Genomic DNA, 27,809 nt, shown 5'->3' with positions numbered 1-27,809 from the left:
TCGTAAATTAATTCGTTTGTAACCTTGCATATTTTTTGTGTTTCAGAACTTAAATAAACAGTCCTTTGACCTTGCAAAAGTCCTGTTGAAAAGGACAGTCCAGACTATCGAAGCATGCATTGCCAATGTAGGTATTTCTGCCTCTTGTTTCTGTGATTTTGTGGTTCTTAATCCATAAAGGTATGAATTTATTAGAACCCTTCACATAAAGGCTTATTCAGCCTGTAAACAGTTTCACCTGTTTAGAAGAAATATATAAGAGAACTGATATGTCCAAATGTAACCAAATGCAGCATAACTTTATAAGCTTATAGACATTGTTTTTAAATGGCACAAGATAGAGGATGTTGGGTCTGCAATTCCCACCGTTTCTTCTGTTGCCTTTGTATTTTATCTTTTTATCTTCTGGCTATGCTGATCTTTTTCACTTTCTCCCTTCATCTTTATCTGTGGCTCTCTGTCTATATAGTTCCTTCTTCATGTCTCTAAACCATTCTTCTGAACCTTTTTGGCTTTCCCTCTTAAATAGTTGTTAATAGAGTAGTAAGTTGTTTTTTTACTTTTGTGTGTGTTTTTTGTTTTTACTAAAAAGTCAATAAAGTAATTCTGAAAAGAAATTGTAATTATAATTATTAATGTAACAAGTTCATTACTGAACATTGCTCAGACTCTTACCTGTTTTTTCACACTTTATATAAAACTTTGAATTGTTCATTTATGTTTCCATATCTTGACATCATTTTTTTTGACATTATCTTTTTATTTATGACAAGAATGATTGTTAAGTGTTCCTTTGAATTCATATATAATTCACCTAATCATTTCCCTTTTGCCTTGCATTTAGGTTTTTTTCAGTGTTTTCTTTAGTACAGTCTTTGTGAATGTAGTACTTATTTACTATTGTAATTGTTTTCTACATATAAAAGTCTAAGTATATTAATTTAAATGTTATGAATTATTAGTATTATTTAATTTACTAAATACTTAAACATGGTTTAAAAAAGTTTAAAAGTATATACAGTGACTTTGTCTTTCTTCAATCTCAAATGTCTTTTTCTCACTTCTCAAAAATAGCCGTTACCAATAGATTTTCATGTCGTTCCAGAATTATGCATATGTGTATGTGTAGTTTTAAATTTTGTTAAAACTCTTTTCCTTATTCTTTTCAAGTTCTTCACAATAAATATTAATATTTTCTAACCCTTAATATATGTTGTCTTTCAAAAGAAACTTATCATTTGATCATACTACCAAAAACATGCTCAGATCAGTTCCATACAATTGCCTCTGTAGCATTTTTCCATTTTAAAAGTTTTTTTCTAATTTAATTTTGCTAGCAAGGAGTGGAGATACCTTTTAATTTGTACTTTGGTATTATATTCTCTTTGTTTCTTCTTCCTAGAATGCTTTTAAATTATCAGCCTTTGTATCATCACCTTTTCCTTCTCTTTGCCCTCTGAGTTAAAATGTTTTTGGCTTTCTGGGGGGTTTTTTGGCTGCTCTGGGTCTTTGTTGCAGTGTTCAAGCTTTCTGTAGGTGCAGCAAATGGGCTCAACTCATGGTTGTAGTATGTGGGCTTTGTGTTGCAGTGGCTTCTCTTGTTGTGGAGCACAGGCTGTAGGGTGCACGGGACCAGCAGTCAAGGCTCACAGGATCAGTAATTGTGCCATACGGGCTCAGTTGCTCCACAGCATGTGGAATCTTCCTGGACCAGGGATTGAACCCGTGACCCTTGGCAGGCGGATTCTTAGCACTGTACCACTGGGGAAGTCTCTTTCTGGGTATTTTTGGGAAAAAAAGCAACTTGTCCTCCACCTTCAGTTATTCTTTATTGCTACATTAATAGAGAAAGTATGTGTGTGTGTGCACACATGCTCAGTTGCTTAGTCGTGTCCAACTCCTCGACCTCATGGACTATAGCCTGCCAGGCTCTTCTATCCGTAAAATTTTCCAGGCAAGAGTATTGGAGTGGCATTTCCTACCTCAGGGGTTCTTCCCAACCCAGGGATCAAACACATGTCTCTTGAGTCTCCTGCACTGGCAGGTGAATTCTTTACCGCTGGGCTACTTCGGAAGCCCTAGTAAAGAAATTACTCAAACTTAAAAATCCAAAAGATTTAGGCATTTAAAATTTTTTGTCTGCTATAAAGAAATTTCTCTATAAAATCCTCTATAATGGATTAAATAAACTATTTAAATTGTTTTTTTAATAACAGTTGATTCCTAGAATTGTCATCCTAATTTGAAAGAAAGGTAACAACTCAATTACTTTTAAAATTTTTCATATAACAGTCATAATTTGATGATATTTGGAGATTTGTTCTGTTTTGGTGACTATCCTATTATATATATTAGTAATTGAAACATCTGTTCTTTTTCATCTTCCTCACTTGTATATGGAATGCCTAATTATATAGTTTTCTTTTAACACATTTATAAAAAGCCAATCCAAGTTTTTAAATGAAATGGATATTTTATTTTTGTTTCTGTCTCCTTTAGTTTTTCAATCAAGTACTGGTGCTGGGAAGATCATCAGTAAGTGATTTGTCAGAACATGTATTTGATCTGATTCAGGAACTTTTTGCTATAGATCCCCATTTATTGTTATCTGTCATGCCGCAGCTTGAATTCAAACTGAAGGTAGGACTGACTATAATTTCTAAGCTCTTTAACTTTTGAGAGAAACATATATGTTATATTGTTTTCCTTTAACTGTAAAAGAATAAAATGTGAGTTCAATTTATCTTACATTTAGTTAACGTATACATTTTTTTTAAATCATTTGAGTAAAACAAAGACTCTCATCTCAGTGATAAGAGAGTTTTTCATTGCAGTTAAAATTATAATTTACTTGATTGTTAAATGCCTGATAAACACAGTGATACAAATAACAGATATAAAAAATGGAGTTATCCCCAAAATGTATTAAATGTTATTAAATGATATATATTATTATATGTATATATTTTAGAACATCAAATGATATCAGACTCAGTACTCAAAGGATCTTGATTTTAACTATTTGACCCTTTCATAGTATAGATCAAGGACAAAAATTTTTACGTTATTATGACGTGTATATCTGGGCTTTTTTTTTTCCTTTTACTGTTGTTTTTTAAATAGCCAACTAAACAAATTCATAACTCCTCAAAAAATACAAAAATCTTAACACTCAGTCCTTTCTCCTTGTTAAACTTTAGAAAAGAACACCTTACATTTTGGTTAATATTCTGGAATTTTTGAAAGATTTTTTTAATATCCAGTATTTTATTTAATCCTTAAATTAGACTATGGTATATTTAGGACCAGCACTACAATTTTTACTTTTTAAGTTATGAAAAATATAAGATAAATTATTATGAAAAATTTAAGATGAATTATTTTGTCAATTTACACAGTTAAAATGTATTTGGAATTAGAACTCTGATTTCAAACTCTTAAAACAGGTATAAGATTTGTCCGTTTTATGACAAGAATTTGCTGTTCATGTATGAAAGACATTTTACTAGGTTTCTCAGAAACTATTGTATGAAAAATGTTACACAGAACAAAGTTTTGTTTTAGTTTTTAATAATGGGTTTATTTCAACAACAGTCTGAGTGGTTCCATACCAAATTATTTCTATGTATAAGGCATTAAAATATTTTCTCCCAGTCTATATATAGAGTTTGAATATGAAAGTCAAGCCTCTTTAATCCTTAAACAAGGCAGCTATAATAGACGGTGGGAATGGATTAGGAACTAGACTTCAGGATTTCAATGTGTAGGCTTAATGTAAACAGAATGAAGTTAAGCTACATTGGTTGTCCATACCTCATTCTTCTATAAGTTCAATTACTTACATGAGAAGTTAAGAGCTGAATCTGGCCTCCCAAAAATGTTTTATTTGATAAATTTTATTTCAAAATGTCATGCAAAGAATTTTCTCTTTTTAAAAAGTTGATAACATTGAGTGGATGAATAAACTTTAAAATCAGACTTTGTTGAAAACTCCAGATTACACATGTTTGGCTAGAACTTGAGTAGTAGTACCTTAAATGGGTTATGAGCTTTTCTCTACCACTTGTCCTCAATTACTCTTCATCTTGTACCCTCTCTTATTCATTGATACAAGTTGATGTTTTCATAGGCATACTTTAGGAGTAGGCGAACAAGAATTTTTTTAATAGATTTCTTAATTCCCTTTTTAAAAAAAATTTTAGCACCTTAGTTAATGTTATTTCTATATAGTCTCTTTTAATGCAATATTTATAACCCAAGGCCATTGATTTTTATGTTTTTCTGTATTCTTAGATAAATTTGTGCCTTTTTAAAACTTTATGTTGAACTAGTACTGTATCTAAATAATAGTAATAATGGAATATTTTATTGTTTTACAGCAAGTGCTGTAAAATAAGAACCTATGTTCTTATTTGCTTCTGACTGTGACCCTAGCCTGTACCAGTATTACTTTTCTCATCCCAAGTGAAGAAACAGATTCAGAGTAGTTCAGATACTATCTATATGTAATTGTGTGTGTGTGCTTAATCGTGTCCAGCTCTTTCCAACCCAGTGGGCTGTAGCCCATCAGGCTCCTCTGTCTATGGTATTTTCCAGTCAAGGATACTGGAGCCGGTTGCCATTTCCTACTCTGAAGAGATCTTTCTGACCCCATACGTTGAACCTGTGTCTCTTGCATCTCCTTCATTGGCAGGAGGATTTTTTTTTTTTACCACTTCACCATCTAGGTAGCCCATCTGTATTTAATTAGAGTGCCCCTTTTTTGAGTCACCAGTATATGCCAAGCAGATAGTCTAGGAAGTTTTTTATGGCTGTGGTGATTTTCCGTAGGTGTATTTCTGAATCATAGCTACAACTTCTTTGTAGTTAAAAGTCCTCTAAAGACAAAAAAAAGTGTTTGAGAAAATGCTTCAGAATAACAGTTTGTTTGATTTTACTTTTTACACTGGGCCACTGTCTGCAACTGTCTTCACTACCCATTGCAGGTCCTCAGCGTGCTGTCACCCCCTTGTGTTTTACGGGGTATTCTGATAGTTGAGTTACTTGGCATTGGCTATAGTTGTCAGAAAATTTGCCACATTTTACATTATAATTTTTTCATGTTAGGCAGAGATAAGCAGGCATTTATATTTATTCCTTAATTTAAAACATTAAAACACAATCATAATTGCTTTATTTTGGTTGGAGAAAATTTTTACAGAGAATATTGTTCTGAATCGATTACTTTGTAATTAGAAACAGTAACAGTTGGTCACCTTTTCCAACTAAGGTTGAAGAAAAATAAAAACTAGGTGGCCTTTTGAATTTCTTTTAGAAAGCCACTAATTATCAATACAGAATTTCTGATTTTTATCCATTATTTTAATTAATACTTTATATATATATATATTTGTAGTCAAACAATATATTAGGTAATAGCTCAATGAGATAATTTTCGCTTTGAGATAGATTATCAACATAGCCATATATCAAAGACACCAAATAGTCTTTGCACCAGAAAAAAATTTCCCTTCATTATCATCATATTCCAGTCTCACTCAAGGAACATATTTAAAAGTCAAAAAAGGCAGGGGGTGAGTAGTAAGTTTTCATTTAGTTTTATTTCAGTAGTTACATTACATGGATGTGAAATGTCACATGTGAAATAATCACCAAGCTACTGAAGTGGTCACTTTCAAGTAAAGTAAGATTTCCACTTCTTCTAGTATTTGAAATTTAAGGGATAGATTGATTTTTCTTTAAAAAGAAAATAAATCATGTTAGCTAGTCAGTTGAACTTACGGAAGGCAGCACTGATCTGCATTGTAGTCACATTGCTTGAGAAAGACTTTGTCAAAGAAAAACATTTTTGTAGTTTTAAACCTTGAATTTTCATTTTTACCTGTTTGATAAGTGTGCCTATTTTTTAACCACAAAACCCCTATCTCTGAAAATTAAAGCATTCTTTAAAAAAATATGATACCTCCTCTAGTCTTTCTTTTTTAACTTGCTATCTTTTCCCATGAATATCTATGTATTGACTTTCTGGTATTACTTTAGACACACTGTATTTGAACACTTTAAAAATTAGCAGTTGCTTTTTGTTACTGTATTTGAACACTTTAGAAATTAGCAATTGCTTTTGGTTATTGTCTTTATTTTCCTAGTGAGTGTGTGACTTTTAAAAAATTTCATGCACCATGTGGTTTTGGAATAATTCAATATATATTAATGTGACATCAGTAGTGAAATGAAGGACATTTTTATACTGTATATTGATTCAGGATAAGAAAATAGGCCTCTGTCAAAAACAAAGTTTTGCTTTTTTGTAGTTTTCAATTCACCTGACTTTTTAGATCCTCGTAAGATTCATTGTCTTCTATTATAATGAGTTTTCCTGAATCATGACATTCTTCAGTATTTTGTGCTCCAGTCATGAGGGGATCATTGATTAAAACTTCATATACCAAAAAAAAAAAACCTTCACATATCAAAACCTTAATTGATACAGGTTTATGTTGGAGATGAAATTGTAGGGCAGAAATTATTTGTAGGTCTTCTGTTCACAGAATTTTTTCTAGGACTCTTAGGGAATGTTAGAATTATATCATTATCTTCATATTTCTACAGCATCGGTGCAGATTGCAGCAAGCAAGCAGAGAAACAGGCGTAAATTAACAGTTGAGAGGGAATGAAATAAGAGCAAAGGCCCTGATGATCTAACGTGGAATTAAATCAACTTCTGCATAGTAAATGAGAGAATATGATATTTTAAAGTTTTCATCATTATAAGCAAAAAGAGTGAAATTGCAGCTTCTTGGGACTATTGTGTGTTATTTATTGTAATCTGATGAATAAATCTCAGGCTTTATTTATTTTCTTTTTTCCCTTAGAGCAATGACGGAGAAGAACGATTAGCTGTTGTTCGACTTTTAGCTAAATTGTTTGGTTCTAAAGATTCCGATTTAGCAACACAGAATCGTCCTCTGTGGCAGTGTTTTCTCGGACGGTAAGAGAACATACAATTCTGTGGACTCTTATGTTTTGGAGGCTAGTCAGTATGGCACACCTGATTAAAACCACATGTATCAAACTTTGATATATGTTTCTTTAATACCAATGTTTTTGTCTCTCTTGGAGAGTAAACTGAAGAGGAATTTTTTATGAAGAAACTCTTTCTTATTTACCCACATAACAGGTTTTAATCTTTCTTGCGTGTGCTAAAATAATGTCATTAGAATAAACCTTTGAAGATCTGCAGAGTCTTAAACTTTTTAAATAAATCATGAGACTGAAGACGTCATGGTCCAGTCAGTCCATGCCGTATTTCACTCAAACAGATTACTTATTTACTGGTGCTTATCCTTGAGACACGTAGCTTATCTGGTAGCAAGATGTGTTTTAAACAATTCGGTATTGTGTAATTTTGAAATGGAAAGTAGCACTGCTCTATACTCAAAGTTTTTAATGTTCCTTCTGAAGAACTTGGAATTATTGTGTTCTATTCAACTTGATGGTAAGGTTGGAAAATCTATGAAATTTATTAAATTACTTTCTTGTGTTACATTTACATGTTTCTTTGCTTCAAACATTGATTAAAAAGTCAATTTTTATTATTAATATTCTAGAGAACATTTGAAATTCATCATTGTCTAATTCAACTGATTCAGGAAACGGGCTCCAAAATTTTTCTTAAAGTAAACTCACTATAATAATTGTTATAGTAACCCTATGTTAAATGCTAAAATAAAACAAATAAGAGACTTGTGTGGTGGTCCAGTGGATAAGACTCCACCTCACAATACAAGGGACACGGCTTCAGTCCCTGGGCAGGGTGCTGAGATCCCATATGGCAAAGAGCAGTTAAGCCCCCATGATGCAGTGAAGATCCTGTATGTCGCCACTGGGACCCAAGGCAGTCGAATAAATAGATCACATGTATATAACAAGCTGGAGACACTGACATAGTGATATCTTAAGTTATTTGCTCAGAACAGGCTGTTTTGAAGGTCTTGAATATTTTCTGACCATTTGATTGATTAAACTTGAATTTATAAGAATTTCGAGGGAATGAAACAGTTCTACTTGACAGTACAGAGAGGAGTGTATCTGTCCTTGTGATTGACATTAGTATATATAGAAAAACATTTAAACAAAAATACAAGACTCCATTTTTCACTTGCATAACTTATAAAAACTAAATCAACAGTAAGAGGCTTCTTCCACTGAAAATTTTACATTCACTGGTGTCCTCGTAGTGGGTCTCTTATTCATGTAAACAAAGACGTATTTTTAGCGTATCTGTTGTGCTGGATTATTTCCCTTAATTATCTAGTAATAAGTGTTTGATACTTGATCATGAATAGTAATATTCTCACTTTTCTCTGGCAGTTAGAATATAAATCCTAAATGAAATATTTTATTAAAATATGACAGTTATCTGTGGATTAGAAAGTAGGCAGCCATGCGTTATTAGGTGTTTATTAAATATCTTTAGTTTTATTGATTATTTACAAGATCACTTCAAAAATATAAATGTTTTCAATGTTTAAAATCACATTATCTATGATCAATTATTTGCCAACAAAGCAGACAACCTAGAAGAAATGGACAAATTCCTAGAAATGTATTGTTTCCCACGACTGAACCAGAAAGAAACAGAAAATATGTACAAATCAATTACCAGTAATGAAACTGTGTCAGTGATTATTATTGTTGTTTAGTCACTAAGTCGTGTCCAGCTCTTTGCGACCCCATGGATTGCAGCATGCCAGGCTTACCTGTCTTTCACTTTCTTCTGGAGTTTGTTCAGGCTTGTGCCCATTGAGTCGGTGATGCTATCTAACCGTCTAATCCTCTGCCTCCCTCTTCTCCTTTGGTCTTCAGTCTTCCCCAGCAGCAGGGTCTTTTCCAATGAGTCAGGTCTTTGCATCACATGGCCAAAGTATTGGAGCTGCAGCTTCAGTCCTCCAGTGGAATATTCAGGGTCAATTGCCTTTAGGGTTGACTGATTTGATCTCCTTGGTGTCCAAGGGACTCTCAAGAGTCTTCTCCAGCAATACAGTTAGAAAGCATAAGCATCAGTTCTTTGGCACTCAGCCTTCTTTATGGTCCAACTCTCACATCCGTGCCTGACTACTGGAAAAACCATAGCTTTGACTATACAGACCTCTGTCAGCAAAGTGATATCTTTGCTTTTTAATACACTCTCTCTGTTTGTCATAGCTTTTCTTCCAAGGAGCAAGCGTCTTTTAATTTCATGGCTGCATTCACTATCTGCAGTCACTATTTTGGAGCCCAGGGAAATAAAATCTGTTACTGATTCTACTTTTTCCCTTTCTGTTTGCAGTGAAGTGATGGGACCAGGTACCATGGTCTTAGTTTTTTGAATGCTAAGTTTTAAGCCAGCTTTTTCACTCCTCTTTTCACCCTCATCAGGAGGCTCTTTAGTTCCTCTTCATTGTCTGCCATTAGAGTGGAATCATCTGCATATCTGAGGTTGTTGATATTTCTCCTGGTAATCTTGATCCAGCCTGTGCTTCATCCTGCCCAGCATTTTGCATGCTATACTCCACATATAAGTTAAATAAACTAGAGTAACAATATATAGCCTTATCGTAGTCCTTTCCCAATTTTAAACCAACCCCTTTTTCTGTGTCCAGTTGTAACTGTTGCTTCTTGACCTGCATACAGGTTTCTCAGGAGTCAGGAAAGGTGGTTTGGTATTTCCATCTCTTTAAGAATATTCCACAGTTGATTGTGATCCACACAGTCAAAGGCTTTAATGTAGTCAATGAAGGAGAAATAGATGTTTTTCTGGAATTCCCTTGTTTTTTCTATGATCCAGTGAATGTTGGCAAGTTGATCTCTGATCCCCCTGACTTTTCTAAACCCAGCTTGTACATCTGGAAGTTCTCTGTTCATGTACTACTGAAACCTGGCTTGAAGGATTTTGAGCATTACCTTCAGTTCAGTTCAGTTCAGTCGCTCAGTCGTGTCTGACTCTGCAACCCCATGAGCATAACGTTACTTGCCTGCTAAATGAGTGTAATTGTCCAATAGTTTGAACATTATTTGGCACTGCCCTTCTCTGGGATTGGAATGAAAACTGACCTTTTCCAGTCCTGCGTCCACTGCTGAGTTTCCCAAATTTGCTGACATAGTGAGTGCAGCAATTTAACATCATCTTTAAGAATTTTAAAGAGCTCAGCTGGAATTCCATCACCTCCACTAGCTTTATTTGTAGCAGTGCTTCCTATGGCCACTTAACTTCACATTCCAGGATATCTGACTCTAGGTGAGTGGCCACACTATCATGGTTATCCTGGTCATTAAGACAATTTTTGTAGAGTTCTTCTGTGTATTCTTGCCACCTCTTCTTAATATCTTCTGCCTCTGTTAGGTCCTAACTCACTATTTGCAGATGATATATAATACTACATAGAAAATCCTAAAGATGCCACCAGAAAACTATTAGAATTCATCAATGAATTTGAGTATGTTGTAGGATACAAAAATCAATAAACAGAAATCTTTGCATCTGAATACACTAACAATGAACTATCAGAAAAATTAAGAAAATAATCCCATTTACAGCCACATCATGGAGAACAGAATACCTCAGAATAAACCTACCTAAGGAGGCAAAAGACCTGTGCTTGGGAAACTGTAAGATACTGATGAACCAAACTGAAGACAACACACAGAGTTGGAAAGATATACTTTGTCTGTGGATTGAAAGAGTTAATATTGTTAAAGGCAATCTACAGATTCAGGGCAATCCTTATCAAAATACCAATGGCCTTTTTCACAGAACTAGGATGAATAATTTTACTGAATGGGAGAAGGTATTTCCAAATAATATACATGATAAGTTGTTAATATCTAAAATATATAAATACCTCATTCAAGTCAACATCAAAAAAGCAAGCAAGTTGTTATAAAAATTGGAGAGGATCTGATACACATTTTTCCAAAGATGACATATGAAAAGATGCTCAACATCAGGGGATATTTGTACACCTTTGGCTAATTCATGTTGATGTATGATTGAAATCAAACCAATGTTGTAAACCGATCATCAATCAATTAAAAATAAATAGATATATTTTTTAGAAAGATGCTCAACATCACTAATCATCAAGGAAGTGCAAATCAAAACCATAATGAGATACCACCTCACACCTGTCAGAATGGCTGTTTCCAAAACGACTACAAATAACAAGTGTTGGCAGAGATGTGGAGGAAAGGGAACCATTCTGCACTGTTGATGACAGTGTAAATTGGTGCCGCCACCATTGAAACCAGTCTGGAGGTTCCTCAGATAATTTAAAATGACACCGTCATGTGATCCAGGAATTACAGTCCTGGGTATTTACCTGAGGAAAACAGAAATGCTAATCAGAAAAGATAGATGCACTAGCCCCATGTTCACCCCGGCATTGTTTATAATAGCCAAGACAGGAAAGCAACCCGAGTGCCCAAACAGCACATCAGTGAATAAAGTTGATGTGGTATATACATACACGATGGAGTCTTACTCCTCCATAAAGAAAGACATCTTACCATTTGGGACAACATGGATGAGCCTAGAGAGAATTATGCTAAGGGTAACAAGTCAAACAGAGAAGGACAAATACTGTATGGTTTCACTTATATGTGAAATCTAAAAAAAATGATGAGATGGTTGGATGGCATCACCGACTCAATGGACTTGAGTTTGTGTAAACTCCGGGAGTTGGTGATGGACAGGGAGGCCTGGCGTGCTGCGGTTCATGGGGTCACAAAATGCGGACACAACTGAGTGAACTGAACTGAACTGAATACTGGTGGCTCAGCAGTAAAGAATTTGCCTGCCAGTGCAGATATGCGCTGAACACTGGGTCAGGAAGATCCCCTGAAGAAGAAAAGGCAACCCGTTCCAGTGTTCTTACCTGGTTATCCCATGGACAGAGGAGCCTGGTGGACTGCAGTCAGTGGGGTGGCAAAGAATTGTCCGTGACTTTGCAACTAAACAGGAACAACAGAAAGAGCAGTTGCAGGTGGTTCCAGCCACGTGAAACCTTTTTTGCCGTGAGGCAGTATGGCACATGTATTTTGTGTAGTTATCTCTGGGTCTGCCCTGGCTTTCTATCTCACATTCTTCTAGCATTTTTCTCCTGTAAATTTTTCTCAGATAGACTTTGTGCGTTAAGAATATTTATTTTTTGTTTGTCTTGTGGCATAATTTTCAGCTACAATTTTTGGCTCTTCAACATGCATAGTTTGGGTTGGGGGATGTTTTATACTGTTTTGTTTTAGCATGGTGAACATCCTGTTGTAAACAGATATCGTTGTGAAATTATATATTTTTTATTTTATATTCTTCCTTCAGAATGATGTAACTGTCATTTTAATAACCAGCATATTTTCTAATCAGTAACCATTTTTTTATAGGTGTTTATGTACTGTTGATGTACCTTATTTGAAAATAGTTATTTTGCCTTACAACTAATATTTAGCCATCTTTTTCTGTATAGATTTAATGACATTCATGTTCCTGTGAGATTAGAAAGTGTGAAATTTGCCAGTCACTGTTTAATGAATCACCCAGATTTAGCAAAGGATCTCACAGGTAAGGTGGCTGGTCTATTGAAATATGAATGCAATCACACAAATATATTTTAGATGTGGCCTTTGACTTTAAGTTTGGTTTCTGAATAGGTTTCACTCTGGCACTGTTTCAGGTCTCTAACAGTCATGGACTAGTGAGTGATTTCATGTAAAATTAAATTAGAAATCTTCACATTGTAATCCTTTGGAATTTTTTGGAATCACAGTTTAAAGAAGTAGACTCTTCCTTGTGAGTTCCAATTTGGGCATAAATCATCATATCTCTGTGATAATTAAGTATAGTAACATGTCTAAAAATAAGTAGATAAGTGATCTCTTCTGAAATAGATGAGTAGAATTTCTCATTCTTCACTTGAAATAAAGCATTTAAACCTACTTATTTGGTTGTAACAAATAAATAGCTTCTATCAGAATACTTGGGCTCCAGGCTCAGTGTAAGGAGGCTCAGCAGTGAAGAGCCTGCCTGCAGTGCAGGAGACTCATGTTCCTGGGCCAGGAAGGTCCAGGGCCAGGAGGTCCCCTGGAGGAGGGCCAGGGGGTCCCCTGGAGGAGGACATGTCAGCCCACCCCAGTGTTCTCGGAGGAGGAGGGCCAGGAAGGTCCCCTGGAGGAGGACATGTCAGCCCACCCCAGTGTTCTCGGAAATGCCGTGGACAGGGGAGCTCGGCAGGCTGCTCCTCATGGGGTTGCAGGAGTCTGACTCAGCTTAGTGACTGCACCACCACAATCAAATACTGTTTCCCAGGCTGCCGTGGTGGCTCAGTGGTAAGGCATCCGCATGCCAGTGCAGGAGACGCGGGTCAATCCCTGACCAGGAAGACCCCACATGCCACAGAACAGCTGAGCTTGTGTGCCGCAACTACCAAGCCTGTCTCCAGAGCCTGGGACCCATAACTGCTGAGTCCACGCACCCTGTAGCTCATGCTCCACAAGAGGAGAAGCTCCCACAATGAGATCTCAAGAACTGCAATTAGAGAGTAGCCTCTGCTTGGGCAACTAGGGAACAGCCTGCACAGCAACAAAGACCCAGCACAAACAAAAATAAACTTTTTACCACATTTTTATCAGTTTTTCCAAAAATAAACAAAGTGTTTGCCAGAAAGAGAGGAAATAACTTTGTTCGTATCATAATTATTTGGGATTTTTTTTAGAGGTCATAGAATGTTATTTTATATTGTGCAATGCTACAAGAATTTTTATTGTATTTGTTTTTGAGTCTTTTAATATGTATTGTATAAATCAGGTGCTGCTTTGATTTCAAATCAGGTACTGATTTAACTTTTCCATAATAGTTGATATAAAATATTATTTGCTGAGATGTAACTCTTCAGTAACAAGTAGTATGATATAGTTCATTTTGTTATTATGTAATGGCCACCTCAAAAATTAAATGATTTTAATTTATGCCTCATTTTACAGTTGTTCCAGTATATAGACATAAAAGCATTAGGGTTTGTTTTTTTTTTGTCATTGTGAACATAATGAATATTATAGCTTACATTTAGCTTAATTTTTTCTGTTTCAGAATATTTGAAAGTTCGATCCCATGATCCAGAAGAAGCTATTCGTCATGATGTTATTGTTACTATAATAACTGCTGCCAAAAGAGACCTTGCCTTAGTGAATGATCAGCTACTTGGCTTTGTAAGAGAAAGAACACTGGATAAACGGGTAAAACCTGAGGAATTTTATTCTTTTGTAATTTACTATGTTTACATTGTTAGCAAAATACAATAGAAATTATTTTATATTTAAAGTTGTCTTGAAAGTCAATACAATACCAAATATAAAGAGCTCAGAATTTATGTATTTCTGGCAAATTTTTCATTATTTTTACAAATGAATACATTGGATTCTGTAGCTTTTCATATCTTAGGTATGGGTTTTTTAGCTCACCTTTACAAAACGAGCAGCAAAATTAAAGTTTTGTTTTACCTTTTCACTTACATGATGAGTTTCAGAAGAATAGTGATCATCATGATTTGTTTCCTTTATACTTAGCATTTGCAGAAATACCTGTCTTGGAATATCATACTTCCTGTGAAAGTGGTGTTTCCATATTGCTATGCTAAGCTTAGAGCCAAAATGATGTTCAGTCATTATTCTTTGTGTAATTTCCTGTATGTGGATGCAATTAAAAATGTGGGTTGATAAAAGTAGTACTAAGAACAGTAATAGTTGCTAAGAAATAGTGTCAACCATAAGAGACATATAGGCAAGGCAGGCTGATAAAACATGTTACTTATTAACGTCTTTAACAAAGGTTGCCTTTGAAAGTGTGCTATTTTATTTGAAGCACAATTTTAAAATCTCCTACGATCCTGAAACTAATGCAGTTTAGCTATGATTTCAAGATAGAAAAGCAGTATCTTGCTATAGAAATAAATAGCAAGATGCATTCTTTAAATTGTTTTGAAATAGTCATAGGAGGCAGAGATATATAAACACCATTTAACTTGTTCAACTGTGGCATTAATTCTCTGTCTGAAGAGTTTTCCCCTTTGGCATTAATTTAAATGAAATAACACTCCCTAGTGCTCAGTTGTTAATTACCACCTCCCCAGCCCCCAAACCAGATTTCAAGTATTGCCATTTTTATTACTTTTCCTTTTAGAAACATTTCACTTCTACTTCTGTCAGTATTTGTTTGTAATTTCAGGATGAGCTGAGTAAATGATTCTTGCTAACTGAGATTGTATGATATGGTCTTAATAACGCCTACTGGACATTATAGGAACTGTTATTTTTGTGTAATGAATTTAATAACCTAGAGTATAGCCTTTCTAAATTTTGTTTTCTCTAAAAAGTGGGGATGAATTAAAATCTTAGATTTCACTGCTTACATTCTTTGGTTTCATGTTTGAAAAGTCAAAAGGCGTCCTTTACTTGTTATATGGGAACAGTTTCATTTCGCCTACTAAGTAATCTAAACTTGAGAAAAATATACCAAAAGTATTAAATAAAACAAAGATAAGTATACTCTGATTTATTAGAGATAAGTACCTTGTGGTTATTATTATATTGTTCTTTTGTCTTTCTGACTCTAGATTTTTATAATCTCCTTTTCTGTCCACCTTCCTCTGATCACCTTTCTTCCCTCCTCTTAAACCCCTCCAATCTCTTTAACTCCCAGAGTCTTTCATGGATTAGGGTGTGACTAGGTAACTGATTTGCCCTTTTGATTACAAAGTAATAAAATTGACTTAAGACTATCACTAAGTTGCTTTCCAACTTTATAATTCTAAGATTTTGATACCCAATTTTGCTTTTTTTCTTTTTAATTGGAGGATAATTGCTTTACAGTATTATTTTGGTTTTTGCCATACATCAACATGAATTAGCCATAAAGGACAGAAATGGTATGGACCTAACAGAAGCAGAAGATATTAAGAAGAGGTGGCAAGAATACACAGAAGAACTGTACAAAAAACATCTTCATGACCCAGATAGTCACAATGGTGTGATCACTCACCTAGAACCAGACATCCTGGAATGTGAAGTCAAATGGGCCTTAGAAAGCATCACTACGAACAAAGCTAGTGGATGTGATGGAATTCCAGTTGAGCTATTTCAAATCCTGAAAGATGATGCTGTGAAAGTGCTGCACTCAATATGCCAGCAAATTTGGAAAACTCAGCAGTGGCCACAGGACTGGAAAAGGTCCGTTTTCATTCCAATCCCAAAGAAAGGCAATCCCAAAGAATGCTCAAACTACCGCACAATTGCACTCATCTCACACGCTAGTTAAGTAATGCTCAAAGTTCTGCAAGCCAGGCTTCAGCAATATGTGAACCGAGAACTTCCAGATGTTCAAGCTGGTTTTAGAAAAGGCAGAGAAACCAGAGATCAAATTGCCAATATCCGTTGGATCATCGAAAAAGCAAGAGAGTTCCAGAAAAACATCTATTTCTGCCTTATTGACTATGCCAAAGCCTTTGACTGTGTGGATCACAATAAACTGTGGAAAATTCTGAAGGAGATGGGAATACCAGACCACCTGACCTGCCTCTTGAGAAACCTGTATGCAGGTCAGGAAGCAACAGTTAGAACTAGACATGGAACAACAGACTGGTTCCAAATAGGAAAAGGAGGACGTCAAGGCTGCATATTGTCACCCTGCTTATTTAACTTATATGCAGAGTACATCATGAGAAATGCTGGACTGGAAGAAGCACAAGATGGAATCAAGATTGCCAGGAGAAATATCAATAACTTCAGATATGCAGATGACACCATCCTTATGGCAGAGAGTGAAGAGGAACTAAAGAACCTCTTGATGAAAGTGAAAGAGGAGGGTGAAAAAGTTGGCTTAAAGCTCAACATTCAGAAAACGAAGATCATGGCATCTGGTCCCATCACTTCATGGGAAATAGATGGGGAGACAGTGGAAACAGTGTCAGACTTTGTTTTTGGGGGCTCCAAAATCACTAAAGATTGTGATTGCAGCCATGAAATTAAAAGACGCTTACTCCTTGGAAGGAAAGTTATGACCAACCTAGACAGCATATTAAAAAGCAGAGACATTACTTTGCCAATAAAGGTCCGTCTGGTCAAGGCTATGGTTTTTCCAGTAGTCATGTATGGATGTGAGAGTTGGACTATGAAGAAAGCTGAGCGCCGAAAAATTGATGGTTTTGAACTGTGGTGTTGGAGAAGACTCTTGAGAGTTCCTTGGACTGCAAGGAGATCCAACCAGTCCATCCTGAAGGAGATAAGTTCTGGATGTTCATTGGAAGGACTGATGCTGAAGATGAAACTCCAGTACTTTGGCCACCTCACGCGAAGAGTTGACTCACTGGAAAAGACCCTGATGCTTGGAGGGATTGGGGGCAGGAGGAGAAGGGGACGACAGAGGATGAGATGGCTGGATGGCATCACCGACTCGATGGGCATGAGTTTGAGTAAACTCCGGGAGTTGGTAATGGACAGGGAGGCCTGGCGTGCTGCGATTCATGGGGTCGCAAAGAGTTGGACACGACTGAGCGACTGAACTGAACTGAACTGATATATATGTCTCTTCCCTCTTGAACCTCTCTCTAACCTCCCACCCTGGTTTTCTCTTCTGAGTTAATATCAAAAGGGATATAACTAGGATATAACATTCCAGATGATTCGGCTTTTGTTTGTAGACTGAATTGTACACTTTCTCTTATTTTTTAATCACTTCTAAAACTTGGCCAAATTTTTTTTTAGACAGAATCAAATGAGATATTTTGTAAGATTTATTGTTGCTTGGCTTTGAAGAAAATAAAAAATTGATAGGTGATATAGCAGTATTTGCACTGGATAATTTGGAAACTAGTCTGATTTCTAAACAGAAACATAATCAAAATTGTTGTTTAAGTGATTTGTCTTTTATGAAAATAAATATTGTGCTAATCTATGCACACTTAAATCTGTGCAGCCTATTAGAAGAAATCATAATTTTTTACAGTTAGTATACTAAAATTTGGTATCTAGCTCATCTAGTAAACTTTGTACTTTGTAGTGGCGAGTAAGAAAAGAAGCTATGATGGGTCTGGCTCAGCTTTATAAGAAATACTGTCTTCATGGTGAAGCAGGGAAGGAAGCTGCAGAGAAAGTCAGCTGGATAAAGGACAAACTTTTGCATATATATTATCAGAATAGCATCGATGACAAGTGAGTTTCATATGTTGGTAAAATGGTTGAATATAAAAGTGTTTTTAATTTTTTAATATGGTTTTTGTTTGATTTTTTTCATAATACTTAGTTTCTAAGTTCAGAAATCACTTTCTTCATGTTTAGACATATCATGTTTAAATAAGACTATAGCCAGAATTATCAGTTAGCATAATAGTTGTGAAATATAGGTGTGAGAGTTGGACTCAGACCAGAGACCAAGTGTTCATTCTACCCTTTATTAGATCTGTACTGTTGCACAATGGGTTTAACTTTTGTGCACTTGATTTTACCTAAAAAGTAGTCAGAGTAAAGCCTTCCTTATGGGATTGTCTTATGAATTGAATAAAATAATGAATTTAAAGCCTCCTGGCCCACTGCCTGGCAATGTAGCACTGTTTTTTAAGTGCTAGTTATTTTTCCTTTTTGCAACGCTATAAGTACTAATTGAGGTATTACTGTTCTTTTTTTTTTTTTTTTGAGGCATAATTGACATATAGCATTATATTTCAAGTGTATAAGCATAATGATTCTATATTTGTATATATTGCCAAATGATCACCTAGTAAGTCTAACTTCCATCCCCATATATAGAAAATTCTTTTGTTGAGATGAGAACTTATGTTGTTTTCCCTTTCTGAATGTTACTCATAATTCTCTATTGGATTATAGTTAATAATTTTGTTTTTTGCAAAATACTTTGCAGTGTTTTATTTAGACTACTTTAACATTATTGATTATGTATTTCATTGGCTAATGAATCCTTATATTTAATAAGGATTAAATAAGAATAATAATTATAATTATAATCCTTATAAGAAGAATCCTTATTCTAGTGATGCTGAATAATAAATATAAGCTTAGCAAGAAGGATGTTTAAATATGGTAAGGGGTTTAGAATGTGGAGTGAAGACAGATCTGCATAAGAGAAGCTGATTTTCAGGATGATGAAGGAAGACTACCTTGATTTTACAAAATGACAACATGGGAAAGGAGCCGAACTGTAATCAGAGGAAATTGATACATTTTTTGAGAATTAGTAATTCTTGATCGTAGCTTTATTTGTAATGTTAAATAATTTCTGATGACTCCAGACTGATGATGACGAACAGGTGGAACAGGCTTAGCATCGTGTGCTTAGGAATAATATATAACCCTTTTAGAACAGATGTTTCAGGCTGACACAGTGTAAAGCCATAAGTAACAACTGTAGCTCCAAATTTAAAAATAACTATACTTGCAAGGAAAAACATTGATCACATACTGATCTTTTCCATTTATTTGCACACATCGGTATCACCATTGGTATGGTCTTTGCACAAGGTGGTTAAAATATCAAATGGCTTTTGCTTCTGAAAAACAGAATAATTTTGTTACTTGGTTCTTTTTCTCTTTGTTTGCTTCATAGACTATTGGTAGAGAAAATCTTTGCTCAGTATCTTGTCCCCCACAACCTGGAAACAGAAGAGAGAATGAAATGCTTGTATTATTTATATGCTAGTTTGGATCCAAATGCTGTCAAGTAAGTTACTTTTTAAATGATTCTTGAGTATTTGATACAGTTATTTTCTAATAACTGTAATTTCTAATAACTAAAATTACATTTCTAATTAACTGCTGTTGATAGAGTTATTGCTTCTTCTAGTTGAATCAAGAACCTCAGATAAATATTTATAGCAAAAATTTTTTATCATATAAATTCAAGTAAGTTAAAAGCAAAAATATTCCTATATGCATATGTATATTTGGCAACTGAGCAATATGGTTTCAGGAATTCAGAGAAGTCCCCATGTCAAAATTGTCTGTTGTGCACCTGTTGACTGGGATCTAAATCACATTATTGGAGGTTTACCCTACTAAGCCTAAGAAATAAGAACTGGTTCTTTGTCTGGAGAACATGTCCAAATCACTTCTGTGTGGAATAACTGTATGATTTATTCTACATGTATTTATTCTACAGGTATTTTTGAGATTGAAAGAAGGCACTATTAATAATTTTGTTCAGACAGCCACCGTAAATCTTAACTATCCCAGGCCACTTAGAATCTGTGGGCATTCCACTTTAATAAAAGCTTTTAAAAAAGTAAATGACTCCTCATTGAGAATTCTGATTCTCCTGAGTAAGAACCTCCGCTATTACATTTACCTGTATATATATTGCCTTTAATTTCATATAGTTTCAAATTTACAGAAAAGTTTCAAAAATAGTAACAAAGCTTTTTAAATCCCATTTAGTGAGATTCCTAATTTTTGACCATTTGCTTTATCATTTGCATGTACTTTATATACATATTTTCTTTTGATCCATAGGTAGTAATTTGCAGACACTGTATTCCTTTACATCTAATACATAGGTATTCCTTAGTTACAAGAATATTCTTTTATATAACTAGAGTGCTTTTATGAAAGTCAGGAGGTTTAATATTGTGTAATCCAGTGTTTTTTCAAATTTCCTCAATTGTCCAAATAATGTCCTTCATGGATTTTTGTTCCCTTTCTGGGATTATATGTTGCATGTTTAATTATCACTTCTCTAGTCTTTTTAAATTTGGAACCATTTCTCAGTTTGTCTTGGACTTTTATGACTTTGACGGTTCTCAGAACAGTGTTGCGTAGGTCAGTTATTTTATAGAGTGCTCTCTCAGTTCGGGTTCATTCAGTGTTTCCTCATCATTGGATTGAGATTATGTGTTTTCAGCAGAAAGTCCACAGAGTAACATACCCTATTAGAAGACATCAGCCATCATTTTAAGGATTTGCAAGTAGTTTATAATATTCACTTTAGGTAGTAAATTCCGGGCCAAAGGTCTTGATTTCTGTTTATATTTGGCAAAGAGTACTCAGAAATAAACTAATTTGAGCACCTGAAATTACAGAGTGGGTTTGTAAGAGAAGAAAATCTACTGTCAAGGAAAGAGAAGAATCTAGAGTAAAGAAACTCAATTTAAATTTGGCATGTTTTGAATCCACATCATTTCTAAGAAATTCATTTTTGAAGTCATCTGCACTGTTTTATGCATACCCCCTTAGCCTGGCCTTTCACAATCTGATCCTTTTCTGTAGTAATTTCCAGATTCCTTATGCTCCCCCACTCACATTCTGTGCTCCAAGCCTATAAATTGTTTTCATGTCCCTGTGTGTGCCATGAACTTTAATGACACTTTTATCTCTGTTTGTAACAGAACTTTCTGGCTACCTCTGCTTAGAATGTCTTTGAATTCCTTCAGTTTACCTGGCAAGATCCTATTCATCCTTGAAAACTTCTCAAATAATTTCTCTCATAAGAAGCCTTATATTTACTATTTTAAACCAAACTATCTTAATCCTAATAAGTAAATTTTCTGAAGCTTTAAATTTTAGGTAGATGTAGAAGAATGGTGTTATCTACACCATTCAGTGAGAAAAGCAGTAAAGTTGAATAATTACCAGTATTGTTATATTATGTACATCTTTCATATTTATAACTTTATTTACAGAGCTCTCAATGAAATGTGGAAGTGTCAGAACATGCTTAGAAGTCATGTACGAGAACTGTTGGATTTGCACAAGCAGCCTACAGTAAGTTCGTGATTTGTTTAAATTCACAGTTTTAGTCATTGTCAATTTTTCTGTATAATGAAGCAAGCAAAAGGTATCTCAGGTGTTTTATTTTCCAAATGTCAGTTTCTGTGGTTATCCAAGATAAATTTGCATTTCACATGGATATTTTAAAAATCTTATTTTTCAGCATGAGCACAGAAATGGTGTTTTCTAGTATATTAAGTATTTTGACACTAAGAATTTATAGTTTATCAATTTTCAAATAATTAGAATTAAACCTCAATATAAAATTATATTAGAAGTCAAATTTTTTTCCTCTTTGACTTTTGGTCTGTCATTGTAGCATCAGTATCAAATCAGGTATCAATCCTTTGAATATTCCAAAGTCAAATTAATAAAGAAATACTGCCCAGCATTTTCTGAAGGTTGAAAAAAGAAACATAAATAATCTCTTATTACTTCTAAATACTTGTAAACATATTTGCTAGAGTAGGTGTGCTTAGCCAGGGAACCATACACAGAGACCCCTCAGTGGCCATGGATGCCTAAAGCAAGTGTTGTCTTTTTTTATTTTTGGTAAATGACCATACAGTCTCTGGAATTGCTTAACTGTGCCTCTGTGGTGCAGAAACACAGATAATTCGTGAAAGATGGGCATGATTGTGATCCAACAAAACTTTAGCAAAAGCAGGAAGTCCATGGGATCATACAGATTCATTAATAAAATAGTACTCTTGTAATGGAGGAAAGGGCAGTAGGAAGGAAAGTGATAGATTGATTAATGGGCCACAGAATAGCTAGTAGAACTATTCAGAAAGGAAATTTTTCTACTTTACACATTTTTAGTTAATTTTCTTTGGTGTATAGTTTCACAGTAATTTTGATATAATTGTTTTCATTATTTTCTGTTCTGTTTTCTGACAAGATAATTTCCCTATGAAAGTTATATAACTTTCAAAATTTTTAAAATACCTTCCTGCTGGCGTATCCTTTCCTTCTGTTTGTGCTGGTTTAATAGTTGTTACTCCATGGTTGTTTGTTATCTACATGGGGTGTAGATATGGTAAGCCATTTCCTACTGGGTATATCATGATGGATTTTTTTAACTTAAGAAAATGTACAATACTGAGTGTAGGTTTTCTTTTTCTTTTTCTTTTTTTTTTTAGTATAGGTTTTCTTAATGAAATTTTGTTAGCACATATGATATCATTTGTTTTTGTTTTAAATTTCAGTCAGAAGCTAACTGTTCTGCTATGTTTGGAAAACTGATGACTATAGCAAGTGAGTATGTTTATTCACTCTGTAGGTATATAGGAGACATCAAATAATTTACCCAGTGGAACTATCAGTTTAATACTTATTTAGTAAGAAAAAATAATCCTTAATAATTTTATTTCTAAGTTCCTATAGTCTATCTTTTGATAGGACAGCAGTATTTTTTAAGATAGCTTGGTTTTAGTTTAGTAGTTTTTCTTTTATAGTATTGATTTTCTTTTAATCTTCTAGAGAATTTGCCTGATCCTGGCAAAGCACAAGATTTTGTGAAGAAATTTAACCAAGTTCTCGGTGATGATGAGAAACTGCGGTCTCAGTTGGAGTTGTTAATCAGTCCAACCTGTTCATGCAAACAGGCAGATGTTTGTGTGGTTAGTAAATTATCCTTGTCTATTTGTTCCCCGAGCTTTGCTTATAGAAACTTAGATTTCATTAAAGTCTGCTTTACATAAATTATTTCATTTGTGTGAATGTAACAATATTGTGAGCTCTGAATCACCTAGGAGTATATCTGTGGTCAACTTAGTTCTTTTTACTTATCACTAGTCAGTCAAATTCCAGGAAAAACACTAGAGAAGTAAGCCAGGGAGATTGGTCCTAGGAATTGAGCAAGATAAAATGCTTTGTATTTAGTAGACATTTATTAGATAAATAAGAATTTTCTTGTGTGTAGGTGTGTATTCTCCCATGTATTGGCATGGGAAAAACCCTTGTCAGTATATCAGCAATAGTTAAGTTGCCATATACACATTTATAGAGAAGGTAATTCGTGTTTAGGCTTTTGTCTTCATTCTATTTTTAGGCTATTTTATAGAAAACCAATTGTTGACAATACCCAAGGAAAAATTCATTCATTTATTTACCATTTTATGAGACAGTTTCTAATTTCATCTTTACCATTTACTACTGCTGTGACCTTTAGCAAGTTGTTTAGTATTTTTGAGACTCATTTTTTTCATCTCTAAATGCTAACAACCTCACAGTGTTGTTAAGAGGATATAGATAGATATGGATATAGGTATCCTGCCTAATACATGGTTCCAGACTGCCCTTTAGGATTTAAATAATAATAAATTTGTGTTTCACATATATGACAGTATTACACATACATAACAATACAGGATTGCACACATGTGACACACTGTGCTTGGGACCAGGCTTATACAGATGAAGAAGAGAAAGAAAGTCACTTCAGTTATTTATGTCTCACTTTGCTCTAGAAAGATAATAATTTAAATATGTGACTAGTGATAAGGACTATAAACAGATGTGTATACAAAGTCATTTGGGAGCATGGAATATGGTTTTTTTTTTTTTCCTCAGTCTAGTAGGCACATAGGATCTTTAAGTGGATCATAAAAGAGTAGTAATTAGGAAGAAGTGGGAGGAAGCCAGTTTAGGGAAGAGAGCAGTGGATTCTTCCACTGTACCTAGGGATGTGAATGTGACAAGTGCCCAAAATACCTTGTCTTTGCACTTCTGAATGGGATGGTTTGCTGACAGCACTTAAAGGTTTCATTTACTTCTTTCGTATTTAGAATTCCAGTTCCAGAATACTGTGTTCTGCTGGGCATCTACTAATATAATTGGATCATAGAATGAAATGGCTTGAAAAATACCATAGAGATAATTGGTTTAACCACTTCATTTTACAGATAAAGATTACATTTTAAAGAGGTGAAGTTTCTCATCCAGTGTTTCACAGCTAGTGACTGAGCTTCAGGCAGAGTCCAGCTCTTAATAGGCCCATGACAGCGTTCTTTCTCTATATTCTGTCATTTGCAAGAACCCATACAAACGGAGTACTGCTCAAGGAATACAAATCTTAAGAATAAATAATAAAAAAAAAAAAAAAGAATAAATAATCAAGTGGTACTTTTTGGTCTGAGAAAAATAGGACTCTGAGTTTGAAAAGTGATAGTAATGTGATTTCTGCTATTTGTCAGAACAGATATATCTAAGAGCTTCCAAATCCAGAAAGTATATGAAAAACAGATGTAAGGAAAACATCTCAGGGTGAATTGATTGTAGGATGCAGGAGAATAGAGATGTGGGAAGTCTTTTTTCTTTGAACGTGTAAAGGAAACTGTTTATTTGTTGCTGCCTACTTGCCACATACTAATTTGGCTTGTTGCTTATCCCCAGTATAAGCTTACACTTATGATTATGACAGATATACTTTTTAAAAATAATTGTTATGAGAGATTACCTAATTATTACATACATAAAATACTGTTTGAAGAATTATTTAAATATATTATTATTTATATACATTGGTATATTTTTTATAGTCCTATCACTGTGCTTAAATGTGATTTACTCTTTTTCCTATTATCATTTCCTTTATTTTTCCTATACTTATATGTAATACCATAGTTCTTTTCTAATGCCTAGTTCTTCCATTTTTTAATACAGACTATATAGTTTGCCTAGCAATTTTCCAATGGCATAGTTGTTGTTAGACAATCACTGACTTTATCTTATGTTAAAGCAAGTAGATTTTATACCAAGTGGGAGGAAAATCCCCTCTTTAGGGAGACTTGCACAAAGTAAGTCTGATTTCAAAAGATAGTACAAAATTAATTTTAAATGTGTATTTGTAGTATAGAGCAAAGTGTATAAGGACCTAAGCACTGACTAAAATATTTATTTTCTCAAATGTTGAAATTTTGCTTGGTTAATTACTACTTGCAAAATAAATCAAGCACTTCCTAGTGACTAATAAATCTTCTTCAGAATCTCAGTCCTTTGGATTTTTACACTTTAATAGCAAACATGGGTGCTATCTAATTTAATATGACCTTTATAATTAATTTGTGTCAACATGTCACTGAGGGACTTCCCAGGTGATCCAGTGGCTAAGACTCCTTGCTGCCCACGCAGGGGGGCCCGGGTTCATTCCCTTGTTAGGGAACTAGATCCCAAATGCTGCAACTAAGACCCAGCAAAGCCAAATTAATTAATTTTTTTTTAATCACTGAAACTACAACAGAAATTTGTTTCCTTTATCCCCTTGGACACATATCCTTAAATTTTTTGTTTTTCATGAAAAAACTAATAAATAGAGTGACTGTTATTTGCTATATTGCTTTATAGTTTGGAAAGCACTTTTAATGTGCTTTATCTTCTCAACTAACATTTCCACTTATTCATCAGAGATAATCAATGAAAAGCCTTGTTATTAATGTAAATTTCTTTCTCTAGTACCCAGCACATTATAAATTTAACCTTGTCTTTGGAGGATTCGGTCTCTTAAAATCATTAAGTCCTTATATTCTTCAGAGAGTTTCGGCAATATCTTTTCTTTTGCAGGAGCTCTTTGATACAATGCCACCATTTTTTAACTCAAGTATGATCTTCCAGAACTGAAAAACTTTATACACTTATAAGTCTTCTCTTTAAAAAAAAGAAAATTGTTGACCGAAAGAAAAGTTTTTTCAAACTATGAAGTAAACCACTGAAACATGCCCATGACAGTATAAATTGAAGCGGAGACTAAAGGGACTTCCCTAGTGGTCCAGTGGTTAAGACTTTTAGCTCCCAATGCAGAGGCCCAGATTTGATCCCTGGCCAGGAAACTAGATCCCGCATGCTGCAACTAAGACCTGGTGCAGCCATTAAATAAATAAATGCATATCAGTTGTAAAAATATAGAGCATTAAAGATTGCCTACTATGTAGTAATTTCATGGGAGAAATATGAGACAAAAGGCATAAATCATACCATGTTATCCCCCTTTTTTTCCTCTACAGGCTAGATTTTCTAGTGCTTGCCTAATGAGTATATCATTTTAGTCAGGGTATAAAGCAGAGAAAGTTTTTTTTTTTTTTTTTACATCTGATGGTATTGAATCCTTAGATGCTTTTGATGCCTGGAATCATTTTTATGTGAAAAATGTGAAAGGATGATACTTAAAGTAAAACTCTTTTCCTTCCTATAGAGAGAAATAGCCCGGAAACTTGCCAATCCTAAGCAGCCAACAAATCCTTTTCTAGAGATGGTCAAATTTCTGTTGGAAAGAATTGCACCTGTGCACATTGATTCAGAAGCCATCAGGTAAACTAGGGGTTATATTCATTCATAAATAAAATATAATTTGAAACCACAGTGTTGTAAGTTTAAATTCTGGGTCCCCAACGAGACCTAAAATGGTATACAGGGAACCTATATCATGTATCATTCAAGTTGAAAGAAAAACAGGCTCCTTTTCTGATCGTTGGTTTGTTTCATTACTTTTTATTTATTTTAAAAAAAGAAATCTTGTGTTTATTTTTAGCTTATATGTTCTCATTAAAGAAAACCTGTAACATAAGAAAATCTATAGCTATCATCAGCCTTTGAGTTTTCTTAACCCTTTTCATGGCCGCATATAGTTTTTTTGTATGCATTACATCACTGCTCACTTGAGGTGTGTGAAAAACAGAACAGTGTTATGAAAGCAGCACAGGATTGCCATCAGACTCACCTGCCTTCAAAACATGTCTCTTACCAACTTTTGGCTCTGATTTAGTTTCTATTTTTAACTTTAATATGGATAAACATCTCCTTGTGGATGAGTGTGAAAGTTAGTAATATGTAAAAAATAAGCAGACTAGCATCACAAACATTGACATCTATTGTCTTTGATTAATTGTTCCCGTAATTTCATACGTTTCACTTATTCCTAATGATTTTCAATTGTAAACTTCTGAGAATACTTTTACCTTGTACTAATCATTTTTCCAGCTCATCAGCTATAAATCTTTCCATTTTGGGTTACTAAC

General features: G+C 34.3%; 1 protein-coding gene and 1 long non-coding RNA gene across 4 annotated transcripts in view; one reads left to right on the top strand and one right to left on the bottom strand.

The window, feature by feature from the left end:
- The window catches only part of PDS5A (PDS5 cohesin associated factor A), a 119,811-nt gene that overhangs the window by 48,021 nt on the left and 43,981 nt on the right, over positions 1–27,809 (top strand). For all 3 annotated transcript variants that reach the window (XM_061164591.1, XM_061164592.1, XM_061164590.1), the window contains exons 7-17: positions 47–127; positions 2,500–2,640; positions 6,873–6,988; positions 12,498–12,592; positions 14,117–14,262; positions 18,080–18,231; positions 19,640–19,753; positions 21,708–21,789; positions 23,004–23,052; positions 23,278–23,417; positions 26,987–27,102. In XM_061164591.1, the coding sequence (XP_061020574.1) occupies positions 47–127; positions 2,500–2,640; positions 6,873–6,988; positions 12,498–12,592; positions 14,117–14,262; positions 18,080–18,231; positions 19,640–19,753; positions 21,708–21,789; positions 23,004–23,052; positions 23,278–23,417; positions 26,987–27,102 (1,232 nt within the window). The remainder of the gene's footprint in view (positions 1–46; positions 128–2,499; positions 2,641–6,872; positions 6,989–12,497; positions 12,593–14,116; positions 14,263–18,079; positions 18,232–19,639; positions 19,754–21,707; positions 21,790–23,003; positions 23,053–23,277; positions 23,418–26,986; positions 27,103–27,809) is intronic.
- The window catches only part of LOC133071799 (uncharacterized), a 72,908-nt gene continuing 52,683 nt past the window's right edge, over positions 7,585–27,809 (bottom strand). Inside the window, exons 3-4 of the long non-coding RNA XR_009696539.1 lie at positions 11,913–11,988; positions 7,585–11,357 (exon numbers count right to left, since the gene is read on the bottom strand). This is a non-coding gene — a long non-coding RNA (uncharacterized LOC133071799). The remainder of the gene's footprint in view (positions 11,358–11,912; positions 11,989–27,809) is intronic.

The sequence above is a fragment of the Dama dama genome, chromosome 17, assembly GCF_033118175.1.
Source record: "Dama dama isolate Ldn47 chromosome 17, ASM3311817v1, whole genome shotgun sequence".
Taxonomy (NCBI): domain Eukaryota; kingdom Metazoa; phylum Chordata; class Mammalia; order Artiodactyla; family Cervidae; genus Dama; species Dama dama.
This window is presented reverse-complemented; position numbering and strand designations above follow the sequence as displayed.